At 47.0% G+C, this 14708-nt stretch overlaps 1 protein-coding gene across 1 annotated transcript in view; it reads right to left on the reverse strand.

The window, feature by feature from the left end:
- Positions 1-245: 245 nt before the first annotated feature.
- Positions 246-14708, reverse strand: part of igfbp5b (insulin-like growth factor binding protein 5b) — a 14726-nt gene continuing 263 nt past the window's right edge. Inside the window, exons 1-4 of the mRNA XM_076160528.1 lie at positions 14249-14708; positions 3954-4168; positions 3364-3483; positions 246-3276 (exon numbers count right to left, since the gene is read on the reverse strand). The exon at positions 14249-14708 is cut by the window's right edge and continues 263 nt beyond it. Of these exons, the coding sequence (XP_076016643.1) occupies positions 3142-3276; positions 3364-3483; positions 3954-4168; positions 14249-14582 (804 nt within the window). The 5' untranslated portion in view covers positions 14583-14708 and the 3' untranslated portion in view covers positions 246-3141. The remainder of the gene's footprint in view (positions 3277-3363; positions 3484-3953; positions 4169-14248) is intronic.

Raw genomic sequence — 14708 nt, forward strand, 5'->3', positions numbered from 1 at the left:
AGTTTCGCATCCCAGATTTTGCAATATTTTTCAACTCACGAGTATTCGTAAGCTTTAGATCAAACTGGAGCTTGATATTGTTCGCCTGTTTGCAGTGCCGCCTTGCCCAGATTCACACTTACGCTCCTTGTAACTGTACTTCTAACTGTATCTACCATTATGCAATTGGTGATCCCATAACAGGGTAAGTGGCTAGGCCCTGATCGCCCATGGCGCTCACTCTTTTCCCTCTCTTTTCCCCGTCGCCATCTTCCTCTCGCATCTGTGCGTTCGGCCATGAGAGCACGTGCCATCACTTGCGTACTGTGTGTGTTACGTTCTATTTTCCCTAAAGGATGTTGCTGTACTGGAGGTCCCAGGCGTGGGCTGCACAGCCCCTGTCAACAAGTACTACCTCAAAGCACCACCTTTACAAGGTAAGCACAGGATAATGCAACGTTTAGCTTTTGTGGCTGTTTTTTTCCCCCACTAACTTCATGATACCACATCGTTGTGAGTCAATATCAATAGTGAATAACTGAAATAAGTGCAAGCTGCTTTTTTCGAAAGTGGTAGTGTGGATTTGGTGTAGGAAGTAGGGCAAGGAGCCTTGATATTATGTTCACAACCAGAAGCCATTTTGGATGCTATTTCCGTTTCTCTCTTGTTGTTGAAATGGCTTCTCTCCTCGAAAAACAGACACCAGCAGCTCGCCTGCACGAGCGGAGAGAAGCAGCCCTCCTGCCCCCGCCACGATTCACCTCCAAACTCTGACATCCTTTGGCTTCCACTCTCTGGCAATCATATACATTGGCAGTCACATGAAAAAGCAATTATCTTAGCTTATTGGTTGTTGAAGGAAGAGAAGAGGGAGGTTTAGCCGACTGCGGTTACACAGCAGCTCCTCACAAATCACTCTTGTCCAGAATTGCCCCGAGGTAAAGGCAAAGATTATAAAGGATTTGCAATGTATTTGTGACACCGTTTACAGGACTTACCACATTCATCGTTCTTCTCTACGTCAGAACTAAATCTAGACCTCTTTATCATCATAACAAGAAGCGGCCCCAGTGGGGGCCATATGAAAAAGGAAATCGCCCCCTACAATATCCATGTCACTTTCACGTCGCCGTTCCAATGTATTTGCATTTAAGAAGGCACTGTGACTTGCACACAGAGAGAGAACAACTAGTTTAAAATGACCCTGTTCAGTAAAACCCTTTTGTTTTGACCGTTCTCCCTTTCAGATTCAAGAAAAATGATTTCCCAACACGTGCGTGTATTGATTAAAGGAGCATTTTAGAGGTTGGAGAAGCGTGTAAGCAGAGGGTTACAAAAGGGTTAGCTTTACTGACTGTCCTGTAGTCACATGAGTCCGGTTCGTCCTCCTAACACTCTACAACCACCTACTCAAATTGTTTACAGGCTACATTTTTTTTTCCAAGCACCGATACGCTGCCGTCATACTTTGTTTCTACAGGAAATAAAAACAACATTCAATAACTATACTTAAAGTAAGGTAATACACCACAATAACAATGTACTAGCAGTACTGAGGGGAAACCACTTAGTAAAGGAACATGGCTCAAAAGTGGGCAGTCTACTTCACTGAAGGCAAAGAAAACAGCACAAACAAAACCATACAAAACTACACTTCACACAACTGAATCAGAGAAGCAACTGGCCTGACTGGCACTCCACAACTCAACTCAACATGGAGAGATCCAAGACTAAATATTGATCATGATCGAGTCGCATCTTCCGGTACGTTCACATGCACATTAAAACTTCGATTCGGATCTGAATCGGATGATTTGAAATCCTCCCCAGACTTTTGTATTGGGAATCGCAATGCAAGATCTCCCACCAACTGTCGCTTACTCGTTTCCTACCATGATATAGGAGCAAATTTGGATGTCTCCAGGCCTGGATGACAGGATTTTCATGAAAGCAGAAACCCTGAGTCGAAGTATGAGACCTAAATAAACAAGCGTAATTTAGTAGATCATTTAAACGATCTTGCACTACATCCTCTCGTTAGCCGATTAAGCAACGAGTTGTGTTATATTCAGCGAACGAGGAACATCCGAGTACGTAAGACTGAAATCGGAGTTTAGTGTGCATGTAAACGTGTGCCCGTCGTCATTTCACCAGTAGAGTCAGCGCCCTCTGAGCTCTGTGTCGTCCTGAATGGCAGTGTCTGTTCAAGTAGGCACAGTTGGCATATCAGGCTAGCTACATTGTCCAAGAGCCACTTTCGTAGGTTCATCTGTAACGATCTGCTTACGCTTTTTGCTTTCCCAAACTCTCGCTGTCTGGAGACGTACGCTGTTACCCAAGACCACTTCAAAGCGCTAGCCATATTTCTTTTGAGTGTGTGTGTGTGTGAGCGGAAAAACAAAGAAACGGAAAGAGAAGGGACATTCTTTAGAAATAGGCTCACGCCGTCATACGCCGACACAGACTCACACGCAAACGGACATTTGTACTGAACACACACATAAGCGTGCGAGCACACACACACATTCATGCACACGTTAATTTGTGAAATTACACATAACTAATCAGACTCCCCTACTCACAAGTGCTCTGACAGAACCACATACCCAGATAGAGTCAACTGTTACAGCATTTCCCTATCGCTTGTTCCTTTTGTTTCTATTGGAAAACAATTGTGCGAAAACCAAATTATTCAGCCAATCTTCAGTTCCACAGTGGCGTCATTCAGATTCGAAAGCCCACAATGTCAGTTTGGAGTGGATGTGCCTTGTTTTGCGTTAACGTTACGTGATGAGAGTGTTGTGCTGAGACTCACACCCCTCCCCCTCCCCCCCTCAAGCCTCTATAAAAATATATCCTGCGTGTATATATTTTCACAGCCAGGGGGCGCCGCTCGTGCGAGGAGCCTGGAGAGCCCGGGGGTAGAAATCTTCCGCTCGTTTGGAGATGAGTGCTTGGTCAACAACAGAAAAGAAAAAAAAATGACAGGTGTCTTTTTTCAGCCTGTTCTTTTGTTTGGATGCTCTTTTTTTTTTTTCTTGAAGTGAATGGAGGGCGGGGCGTACGGATGTGACGGGGAGAGGAGACGTGGGCCCTGGGACATGTGGTGGTTAGAGGATAAGGGGTGTGGGGCGTGAGGGTGGTACACAGTTCTTCCCCTGTTCACTCATTGTTGTTGCTGTTCTCCAGGTCTTTACACTGAATGTCCCCGCCGCTGTAATCTGTGCCGGGCAGCTGCACGCCGTACTTGTCCACGCACCAGCAGATTCCCCGTTTGCGACCACGGGAGGGCTTGCACTGTTGGACGACACAGACGGAGCAGAAAGGTTTAGCGGAAGCCCGAGAGGAGATCGTTTACATTACAGCCGTGATTGCGAATCTCACCTGCTTGCGCTTGAAGAATCCCTTTCTGTCACAGTTGGGAAGGTAGAGAGACAGAGCCATGACACGAGACGTGTCCTTCATTCCCTGAATGATTCCGTCCAGTTTTCTCCTGCAAGGACCCTTTGAGGACGAAAAAGAAAGAGTTACAATCCAGCAAAGTTGACCTCAAATACAATACTGAATGTAAAGATTCACCGGTTGTTTTTGTCAAAATCAAGCCACTGACATTGTTTTTGTGTTAAGTTGCAGCTTTCTGGTTATATTTGTGTTGTTGCAAGGTCCATAGGCCTTCAAATGTCTCTTCTTAGCTTTTAGAGGCTTTTCCATTAGAGGCTTTTCCAGGTTTCCATAAGTGTCCATTCAACAGCCTACAGACTTGGTAAGTGAATGCCAAATATCTTAAAATTGCTTTAAAATGAACATCAGTGACCTAGTTTTGAAATAAATGACCTGAAACTGAACATTGAATATATTAAGACTTTAGCTCTTTGGATAATGTTAGAACTAAGTTACTATTGCCACTAGATGGCGACAATTTGTACGACTTCAAGTAAATGGCAAAAAATCAGAGTCACGCTTTGACTACTTACAAATTCTGGCTCATGCTTGTCGATGGGCAGAGGGGAGTAGTCCATGGTGGCGCCCATGGAGCGCTGTTTGCCGAGCTTCCTCTTCTCTTCCTTGCGCATCGCGTGGACCTTCTTACTGTTCACAATGTCTTTGGGAAGAAGTGGCACTTTAGCCGGCGGCAGTTCCTCTGTAATCTCTGTGGTTATGGCGTCGTCGTGTTCTCGGGACTCACGATCTGCGAATACGTAAAACATGATTCATTAGTATCACACTTATACCCTGTGGCCAAACATGAGTTTTATTTGAGGCATGTAAAGCTGAAAAAGTGTCTGCATTGGGCCCTGTGACACGGCGCCCCCTATCAAAGGTTCTGTTAAGCGATTGAAACACAGATTTTGTCTCTAAACTTATCATCTCATCTCAGACTCTACTGCTCCCTTAGTTCAGTACATTTCAGGTGTGAAATTACTCTGATTACACTGTTTACTCTGATTACATTGCTGTGGTAGAAGTGTTTGTTTGTTTTTTAACTCTCTCAGACAGCTAAGGGGTTTAAATTTGATTTCAACAGGAATTTACAAGGCTTCAAAATCATTTGAATCTCAGCTCCACTCTCCATTCCGTTTCTAGACGTAGTTTCAAACTCTCTCCTTGCAGCCATCCCAGTCAAAAAAAAACTAAGATTTTATCAAAATTAAGAATATTTTGCAATCAGTGTAACTACCAAATGGGTCGACTTTTCCACTTTTCTTCAAACACGATAGCAATCAGCATTACAGCAAGAGGAATCCAACTGTCAGTGCACAGAAACCAATATTGGCATTCACCAACCGCATAAAATGTGAACTATTCAGCAGCTTATTATTTTAGTCCTTCAAACAAAAACAATAAAACGCGACACCAGATGCTTTTCCCAGGGTTTCTGCCACCAAATGTTGCTTTCCATTTTGTTTATACAAGAGGGGAGGCAACAGCTGATGAACTCCTACTGCTTAAGTCATCTTTTCTCACCCAACCCCATCCTGCAACCCCCTAAATTCCCAAGTGATGATGTTTACAGAACAATAATGTTTCTTCTGTCTATGCTCACGGTCGTCCAAAATCTAATAACCCGCTTTCGTGTTAGGAAATTTCCAGCTGATCTACAACCGTGAGAACAAGAAAGACACCAGATGTTTCAAATGACTTTAGTCCAACACTCTACAAACACCATCCCCCTCCCAAGACTTTCCCCCTTCACTTCTATCAGTTTAATACACCAATAAACATTAGGACGCACAGTGGCACATATTTGTGAGCATACAGAAAATGGAAAACAGCATCATATGTTACATAACTGCCAAAACTGTCTGGAAAATTATGCCGTGGTATCTAAACAGCTACATTTTAAAATGGAACCGGGGCTCCTGCGTGTGGGAGCTTTACACAGACGTGTCCCACAATGAACTAAATAAAATGTCAAGCTGAGGAAAATCCATTTGCTCAGTGGAGCCATGCTGATGCGTGTACATTTCTGTCACATGCAATGCAGCTCCTCCAGGTAGCTCCACCTCCCCCAGGGGGCACTGCAGCCTCAGGGATCAGAAGGTCCCTCTTGATAGGATAGTCACAGGTTGAGGTCCTTTATCCTTAACCCAGCCCCTCCCCCTCCTATCTGTCAGGCTCAGCCTCTTAAGCCTGGACCCCGAGCCAGAGGTTCTTTGAGGCCACAGAAGAAGCCCTCTGCTCCCCCCCCTTGGCTTAGCTGTACCATAAGGACAGAGTTATTGTGGGGACGTTGCCAGGCCCCAGCTGGCTGAGGCGATGGTGCCAGTGGATGACCCTGGTTATATTTATCTGACAAGGAAACCCGCCGCGGTGCACAGGGCCAGACGCACTGAACCAGAGAGGAATGTTGGCTGAGGAATATACGCCAACTGCTGTCGAAAGACAAATCAACTTTCCTTCCAGTATATATGGAGAAGGAACTGAAGGAATATATTGAAATATAAAAGTCAAAAAAATCCACAAGTTGCCAGCGTACTGCTTGGCCTGTTAGTACACAGCCAGCATAGAGTAAAGCACTGAGACATAACAAGGACGCGAGCTCCCAGGAACCCATGTTCAAAGAGCCTGACACAGCATGAGCGTCTGGAGTCTTTGGGGGTGGGTGGGGGGGTGGGAGGGTGATTACCAGAATCGGGTCTTTGGCTTCTGCGCTGCACTGCCGACTCTTTGAAATTAATCTCACAACTCATGACTTGGCAGGCCTCAGTTTGTGTTTAGATATGTCCTCGTGTCTCCCTGCTCAGACTACGAGACTATAAACTGCTATAAATAAATATGTCAAACAAGCATTCCTATGTACACGATGCCTGTGACCACTGTGGAAAAACTCTTTATTCTTGCTGTACAATCCAACAATTACTCAGGGCGCTTGATTAAAATGCCACATAGTTGGCAATGAAATATGTTGTTGAAAATACCTACTATGTTTTTAAATGCTCATTCTTGTTTGGTGTGTAATGTAGTTTGGGTATAGAAATGACCAGAGGAGGAAAAGTCAAAGGCATGGAACATCAAATGTGTTCACTCCACAAGTCAGTAACTTTGACGAAAATTAGCTTTGTCTGCAGAGAAAAATGTTATAAAAGTGAGCGTAATATAGAAAGACACTTTCATCTACATTTTAGAAATGATCCTCTAGTGTGGAGAGAAGGTACATGAACTGACAAAGTGATACAGTTGATATTGTGCCATCCTGAGCCAACAATGCCAAGCGAAGCCTTTGTGCAGACAATGGTGTCTGTCTCCTTTTCTCTTTCGCCGACAAAATCGCCAAATGCGTCTTTTCTGAAGTGGGCTCTTCAGTACAGCCACAAAAACTCAGTTTTTCCATGCTCAGGGTACCCAGCTTGTAAAGGAGGCTTAGAGGGTCTGTGTTTAACTCCTGAAACTCAGCCAAGACTCTGGACGGGAGCCAAGTGAGCCGAGTCATGTGCAGCTCTTCCATTCAGCTGAGCCCAAAGCTGTGCTGCTATCTCCCTCTCTCCCTCTGCTCCAGCTAAAGATTTCATTAGGACAAGAGGAGGAGAGGAGCCAAAGGAGGTGCACCTGATACTTCTCTGTTTAAAAATTAACATCTGCACACAATTATGCTTCATGAATATCCCAAGTTTCTTACAGGCAGCGGTCCAAACTTGAAAGATAAGCCAACCCTTCTCCGGCTTTTTTCCCCTCTGTGAATATACAGTACAGTAATGCCATTTAGTTAGCAGAGAAGCCTGGACAATGACTTCTCCCACCTCTCATTGGATTTCCCAACATTACACCACATTTGCTATGTCCCTGCCTTTGATTAAACCAGACTCTGCACCGCATCTGAAATTACATCTTTACAACATGTAAGAGAGTTGTGAATGGAGATGCTGTTTAATCTCAACAGGGGGTGGGAGGAGATAATTGCTGGGATAAATGAAGCCAGAGCCACTCTGTCATATAACACATGACATTAGTAAACCATCCCTCAGCCTTAGACTGCCTCTGCTACTTAATATTTGAAAGCGAGGCTGCAGCCTGATAACCCTGGAGTTTCTAGAGCAGAGAGGGAGGTGTGAACAAACCGGGCCCACACTGGAGCTCTGCAAGTCAGAGGGGAAATGATGCAGCAGTGAAAAAAGCCAAGACCTCCAGACCAAAGGACAGGGAGGAAGAAGCGGTCCAAAATTGTCAGCAATGCACTTGAAATGGTGTTTAGCGCACATTTCTCATCTGCGGACTTGTTTGTATTAGCCAATAATATTTGATGATCTGAAGTAATAACACGGGGCAGCCAGCTGCAAGGAACAGTTGAGTACTTTGTGTACCCTGTGCACGTGATTTGACAGTAGCGGCGCACAAAGCCAGGTTACACGGCAAGACTGAGGGACTGACGACAGAAAATGGCTCTGATCCAAGGCAGCTTGCACAGTTAAAAAAAAGCAGCTATGGACTCCACTGAATGTTTCTCTCTTGTAGTGTGGCTGCAAGATAAATTATGCTTTGACCCTTACATCCATTTTTCCTCGATGGAATTTCTGTTGGCCCCATGCACGCTCTCAATCAGCAGCTGAATGTGCAGGAAATAACTCTTCCCTCTGGTATTGTATGCTCGAAGAACATGTTCATTGCATTCAGAATGCTTCCTGCTTATCTGAATGCGAGGTAAAAATAGCAACGAGAACAATTCAAGGATTATACGTTACACAACAGGACTCATGAGGTGATGCAAAGTCGTTCCAAGTGGGGATTGAAGCAGGTAGTAAACTCGTTGACCCGTTTAAAGCGTCTCCGTATCCGCACTCGAGTGCAAATCAATGCTGGATCCAAGCTGAAACCATCATGCAAAAAGTACATTATCGGAGTAATGCGGATGGCTGCTCTACTGTACGTTCCTAATTTTGGTCTGAGGTTTGATCCCACATCTGAGTTTGGGTTTTCAACAAGCCACACGGACGGACGCAACCTCTTTTTGGGTTGCCATCACCGCAACACAATTGCTGGGTGTGACGATATCCAACTCCCGAACGGCGGCAGTGGCTATTTCGGCGAGTGCAGAGAACTCCCCAATGCCCTGTGCAAAGCTAAACTCCAAGCGGGGCGCAAAAGCATAAAGAAAACATCACAGCGGGCACAGGACCAACTTCAACATCAGTCTGAGGTTAACACGCTTTTGTGAGACGGTTTACAGTATCTCGTTTAACAGCAGTACAGTATAACGCTCTGATTCACAGCACTCAGGAATCAGCAGTCAGCCGTCGCAAGGGTTCTGCTTTATATAAATGAGCGGTAATGTGTACATGCTGTGTATATCTATACGCATTCTGATTGACCTAATACGTGTTTCTACTTTAACCCAGGTAGATGCATTAAGGGGGAGAAAGCAGCGACCCGTGGGCCAAATGTGACCCTAGAACAAAACTAAATGTTTCTCGTCAGAACATGAAATGTTCTGTTCTATGGTGACATTAGACCTAAATTTGCTATATTCATAATTGTATACAAAGCCCATATACAGTTGATGGCAAAGACACTGAGTTTTATCATTGCGTCATCTAATAATCAATCCCCCTATGAGGAGACAGACGTGCAAACTGATACGGTATGATATTCTGCACCGTGCACCGGCCTATTCAATAAGTCATTCAGCTGACAGCCAGTGGAGCTCTAAGTCTTGTCTGAAGGTATGAATAACATGCAACAACAAACGTTAGAGTCTTGAAATCTTGATAGAAAAACACAATTTTCGTCTTTTCTTCCGTCCCAACACTTAACCCTGCTATGCTGTCTGGCATTTCTCGGCGGCCTGAAAGTGCAGGAGGCTTCAACTCGCCGTGTCTGCTTCAAAGAGCTCGAGTTTCTGACGAGCGGCCTCCAGTTTCTCCAGCGTATCCATCGCTTACCTCGTTCCTTGCGGTTAAAGTTGACTGAATACATTGACCAAAGATCAACACAGGATATGGGCTGCTATGCACGCTTTGCCCTCTTGGAGAAAATGTAGATCCTTGCCAAGAAGTGCCTGGCGTACAGTGTTACGCGGCAAGAGGTTACTGAGCGACGCATCTTCTCCTTCACGAGCTCATGGAATAAATAGCGCTAGCTGCCAAACACGATCATCTCACACGTCACTTACATAACATCCTAAAGTTAGCCACCTAATGCTGACAGATAAGACAGAGGAAGGCTGGTTTTCATCAATAACTGAGGAAAACAACAAGCGCTGACGTAAGCTAGCTCTCCCAAAGTGCTAAGCATGTACTGCGCAACTCCGTTCTCTTAGCACCGAGGCGGCGTTTGGCTAACAATGTGTGTTTCTCTCCTCCAGGCTTCAGTTTCGCTAAGGGATGCCAAACTTAACGCAGTTACAGCAACAGTTTAAAGACGCGGTGGCCTGGCAGACGAAGGTAAGAGGAAGACTTTTAATACTGTTCCTGAACGCCTTGTATACCTTACTTATCTTTCTAATTTGTGATTTTGACAGGAACGTGTCTCTCATTTGTTTGTTCTAGCTTAAATTTGTAGCCTAGCCTAGCTGTAATTAGTGTGACACTAAAGAATTCAATCATCAATAAAGTTCAATCAAGTTATTCATAAACTACACCCAAAAACCTTCACCAATACACGGCCCTGCTGTCTCCACCAGGCCGGACGGGTCGGACATGATTCAAACTAAGAATCGCCGATGACGCAGTGTCGTTAATTACAAAAGCGCGGGTGAGGAAGCACATTTTTAACACTAAAGCCGTTAAAAGGGAACGAGGAGAGGATCACCTGTCTCATATTCTAGCCTGTGAGCAGCAGCAGGATTTCAGAGGAGGGACTGGAGCCTCCATTGTTTTGCGGCTCTGCGGAAACACGAGAGGCCTATTTCTTTCTTTTTTCTTTTTTTTGGCGCTCATGACAAGGAATTTCAAAGAGTTGGAGGAAGAGAGCGAGGTGATTTCACCCTCTCCAGCCTTTACTAAGCAGAGCTGGCGATGAGATGATAGCGACCCGCGGCGCTGAGATGGGGTCTGATCACACGTCCAGCACCTTAAAGCCCAGCATGTGGCCGTCTCTGCTTCTTCTTCTTCTTCTCCTTCTTCTTCTTCTTCTTTTTGAGTCGCACGCTCTCGATACAGAACGAGGACTGCGGGCGCTGATTCGTTTCACAGCTGTTGCCACTCGCTTGGTGTCAGTGACCAAAATGCTGTGCAAATACCACTGTAAACTTTTATGAGGAGAAATCAGGAAAGTGGGCCAAGAAAAAAAAAAACTCCTTTGCCCGACAGTTTCGGCTCTTATGCAACCAGACAAAACTCGCTTCATATCAATAGTATCCGTGTCATGTCCCAAAACAATAGGCGACACGTTCTTTGCCATTTTTTCCCACTTTTTCTTTAAGTCTTCACACGATATCTTGCCAAAATGACCCTGTAAATTCTCCCTAGCCCCTGCAGGAGATCGGTTGTAGCGATCTAAGCTTTCACTGCGCCATCTCAGAGGTTCAAGGTGAAGGAGATGGAAAGCCAGATACAGTCTTTCCTTTCACACGAGCCCTTCATGAAGCTGTCAAGCAGCTGGTGCCACATGTGACCTGACCCATATCTAACATGGCATGTCTGCAAGTGCACGCAAAGTCCACAGCAGACTATCAAGAATACGTTTGTTGTCATTAACCTAAACGTGGGGCCTAAAGTGAATGAACCTTTCAGCGCGTGGTTTGGTTGTTTAGCCGTGCCAGTGACACTGTGGACGCAGGAGAGGCAGAGGTTAAGTGTCACGTGTAAAAAGAGTTTTTATAAAAGAAAGTGATGACAAGTGAATCCGCGATGCTGAGAAAGGAGAAACCGCCAGCGTGATCGTACCCATGCTAAGTTCCCTGGCAAACGCCGGGCGTCAGAAATCTGCAGCTGCTTGACTCAATGACAAAGAAACCAACGACTTCTAACTGCTGAAAATGTCGCCCCGGCTGAAATAAAACAGAAACGTTGGGAGACTTAAAGTTGTCAGCGGAGGCACCAGATTTGCCGCTGCTGTGCAAATAATGAGGCACATTATTTCTGTCCATGTGCGAGTCCAGCAGTCTGGATTTGGAACCCCTCCCTAATCATCTTTTGTTTCTTGGCAAAGAGCAATCTGTTAAAACATAAGGCTCTTTCAGAAGCGCAAAAGACAGGGGGCCCACGCTGCCATGAAGTCATATCTTTTGGCAAGCGTTCCAGGTTCTGATTCACTTCGAGGGAGCTAAAAAGTCTGAGTGCCCCCCAAAGCACACACCACCTCTTATGCCTCACAGTCCACAAAGCTCCTGGGATCACAGTGCAGGGGCAGGACGTGACTTAATGGGCCGACAGGACATGAACCACGCTGCCGTGTGAAGGTGAGCATTTCTAATCTTAGGTGAGCGAGAGAAGGGAGGAGGAGCTGGGCCGTGCAACAGCAAAGACTCCTCTCTGCCATTGTGTTGGTTGTATCAGTCAAAATTTAGTAGGCCAGAGCTCCCATGGCCTCCTGAGTGCCGAGGTCACTGCAGCTCCTCCTCCCTGTGTTTGCCTTGCTCAGCTGGTACAGCACGCAGACAGCTGCAACCCCACACCACAGGAAACCAGAGGCTCACCTCACCAGTTCCCATCCGTGGAACTGTTTGACAGAAGGCCCTTCAGAGAGAAGAGAGTGCCAGAGGCATTCTGCTGAATCACTGCGTTGTGACTGGGCGCCCAAGCAATGAATGCAGTGCCAGGGGCAGGAAAAGATGCTCTGATTACAACTGTGGGCCGACAGAGAAGTCAGTTTGTGTGTGTGTGTGTGTGTGTGTGTGTGTGTGTGTGTGTGTGTGTGTGTGTGTGTGCGTGTGTGTGCGTGTGTGCGTGCGTGTGCGTGTGTGTGTGTGTGCAAGCTTATGAGGCCAAAGTGAAACTGCCTGAAGCCTCATCACTCACAATTACACACAATGCACGCCCAGACACCCCCATCCTCCCCTAAACCAAGTATGTGACTTAACACACACGCATGCACTGACACATATGTAGACACACACAGTCACACACGCACACGCACACGCACACACACACACACACACAAACACACACAGGCAGGTATCTAACATATGAAACACAGATATTGCTGAAGGCTCTAATGCTTAGTGGTTATTTTTAGAACAATGGAGGTCCTGGGCTGATCAGGTTATGTAGAGATGTTTCATCCAGAGGGGAGGTGGGCACCGCTCACTGGGAGCAAACAGCCTAATGACTCTGTCAGCAGCCAAATCCAGCCTGCTGGTAGCCAATATTATAGAATGTGGCATCTTGCCAAAACCTTTGTGGTTACCACCTACTTGTCTAGTTGTTGACAAGCACTAAAACTCCAGCCAACCACTCTGCTGAGGATGAAATGTCTTAGATCATTTAGGGGATATTGGCTGAAGTCTCGTTCCCTCTGTCTGTCTGTCTGTCTGTCTGTCTGTCTGTCTGTCTGTCTTTCTGTCTGCCTGTCTCTCTCTTTCTCCCTGTGTGTGTGTACGTGTGTCTCTCTCACGCATACAGACTTAATCTCGGTGCTAATCCGACTCTCAACGCCACCCTGGGGGTACATCCTAAATCTACCTAAATTCCGCTTTAACAAGATCTGAGTTGAGGGAAGAGAACCCCTTTCCTGCGGTTAGATCGTGACCCATCGCGTGAGTCTGCAGCACCTGAGGGACGCGCACAAGTCACCGAAAGAGACTAAAGGATAGACAAACATGAAAGGATGGAGACAGAAAAGACCGATTAGCTGTGGTACCATGATGGGACACGGAGGTCTGAAGGACACTTGTCTCAGCGGAGAGATCACAGGATGGCGGAACATCTCGCACAGAGCTCGACTTGGAGTTAATAAACGTTTTCCTCTCACCGATGTTCACTTAAGCTTTTATAAAGATCTCACCCTGGTTCAGGCGCGTAAAAGCAGAGTGTGAAACCTCTGCTGGCACTGCGTGTGTGTGTAAGTGTGGAAACTTAAAAAGAAACACCAAAACACACACACACACACGCCCGTGACTGGGGACTCCCTGGACCCACATTGAGCACCCCTCGGGGCTTCCTGGCCACAACCACCGCCGCGTAAAAGCGCAGCTCGGAGACGCGCCACTCGAAAACCCGGGGCACAGAGGATGCGTCCGGGCTGCCGTGTGGAGTCAGAGGCGCACGGAGAGAAGCAGCGTCCGAGCCTGAGGTGCATTTCTATCAACCGCAAGAACCCGAAGAAGACGAACAAGCCCCCCTCCCGCCACCCGCCACCCGCCGCCCGCCGCCGGCTTAATCAAGGCAATGGATAAAAGTTAATCAGATGGCTCCTCACGCCATCTGTCAAACAAAAGCTCTCTCGGTGACCGATGATTCCGCGGCTTTAAAAAGGTGCACAACGCGCCGGACTCCCCCACCCTACGCCCACCCCCCTCTCGGTTCTTTGAGAGAAATAAAAGAAATGCAAATTCGTTTAGAAATGATCCGATTTCTATGCAGCGTTGCTCTCATTCTTTCCTCCCTTTCATCACGGCGATCCACGTCCCGATCCAGTGGGAGAGAGAGAGAGAGAGAGAGAGAGAGAGAGAGAGAGAGAGAGAGAGAGAGAGAGAGAGAGAGAGGGAGTGAGAGAGAGAGGGAGAGAGGGAGAGAGACCCGGCGGGGGCTGGACGACTTTTTTGCGGTGCCGCTGATCCGGTTATTACCGCAGCTGCCAACGCATCGTACGGGTCAAGCATGCATTCGGTCAGTCAGTAAGTCAGTCAGTCAAGTCAGTCGGTCGGTCAAGCCCGTTATGCCGGGGCGCATCTTACCTATGGGCGGGTGCGCCGGTTTGTATCCTTTCTCGTTGGTGCAAACTCCCCTGCCGTGGAGCAAGGCATGCAGGGGTTTCTCCTCCCCGCTCCTCGGCAGACAGCGGAGGCCCTTGGTGCAAGTCTCGGTGTAAACGCCGCACGCCTGCCCCTCGGACAGGGCGCACGTTAGGCAGCAGCCGCAGCCGGGCTCCTTCACCGGCTGGCAGCCGACCGGGACCGGGGGGCACATGGACAGCGCCTTCGGGTCACAAGGCTCGCACGGCACGTACGAGCCCAAACACCCGGTCAGCCCCAAGAGAAATGTCACCAAGAGGCAGAAACTCAGGAACATGGTTGGTGTTCTGTCTGTTATAGGCTAAAGCTCAACTGCGCAGAGGAGAGGAGGGGGAAACCAAACTACAGAGCGCAATGCCTCAGTCAGATAATCCGATTTTTAAAGCTAAAGCCAGGAGAGTTC

This window comes from Genypterus blacodes, unplaced genomic scaffold (genome assembly GCF_046128005.1).
Source record: "Genypterus blacodes isolate CSIRO-AG114 ecotype Tasmania unplaced genomic scaffold, CSIRO-AGI_Gbla_v1 ptg000106l_1, whole genome shotgun sequence".
NCBI lineage: Eukaryota > Metazoa > Chordata > Actinopteri > Ophidiiformes > Ophidiidae > Genypterus > Genypterus blacodes.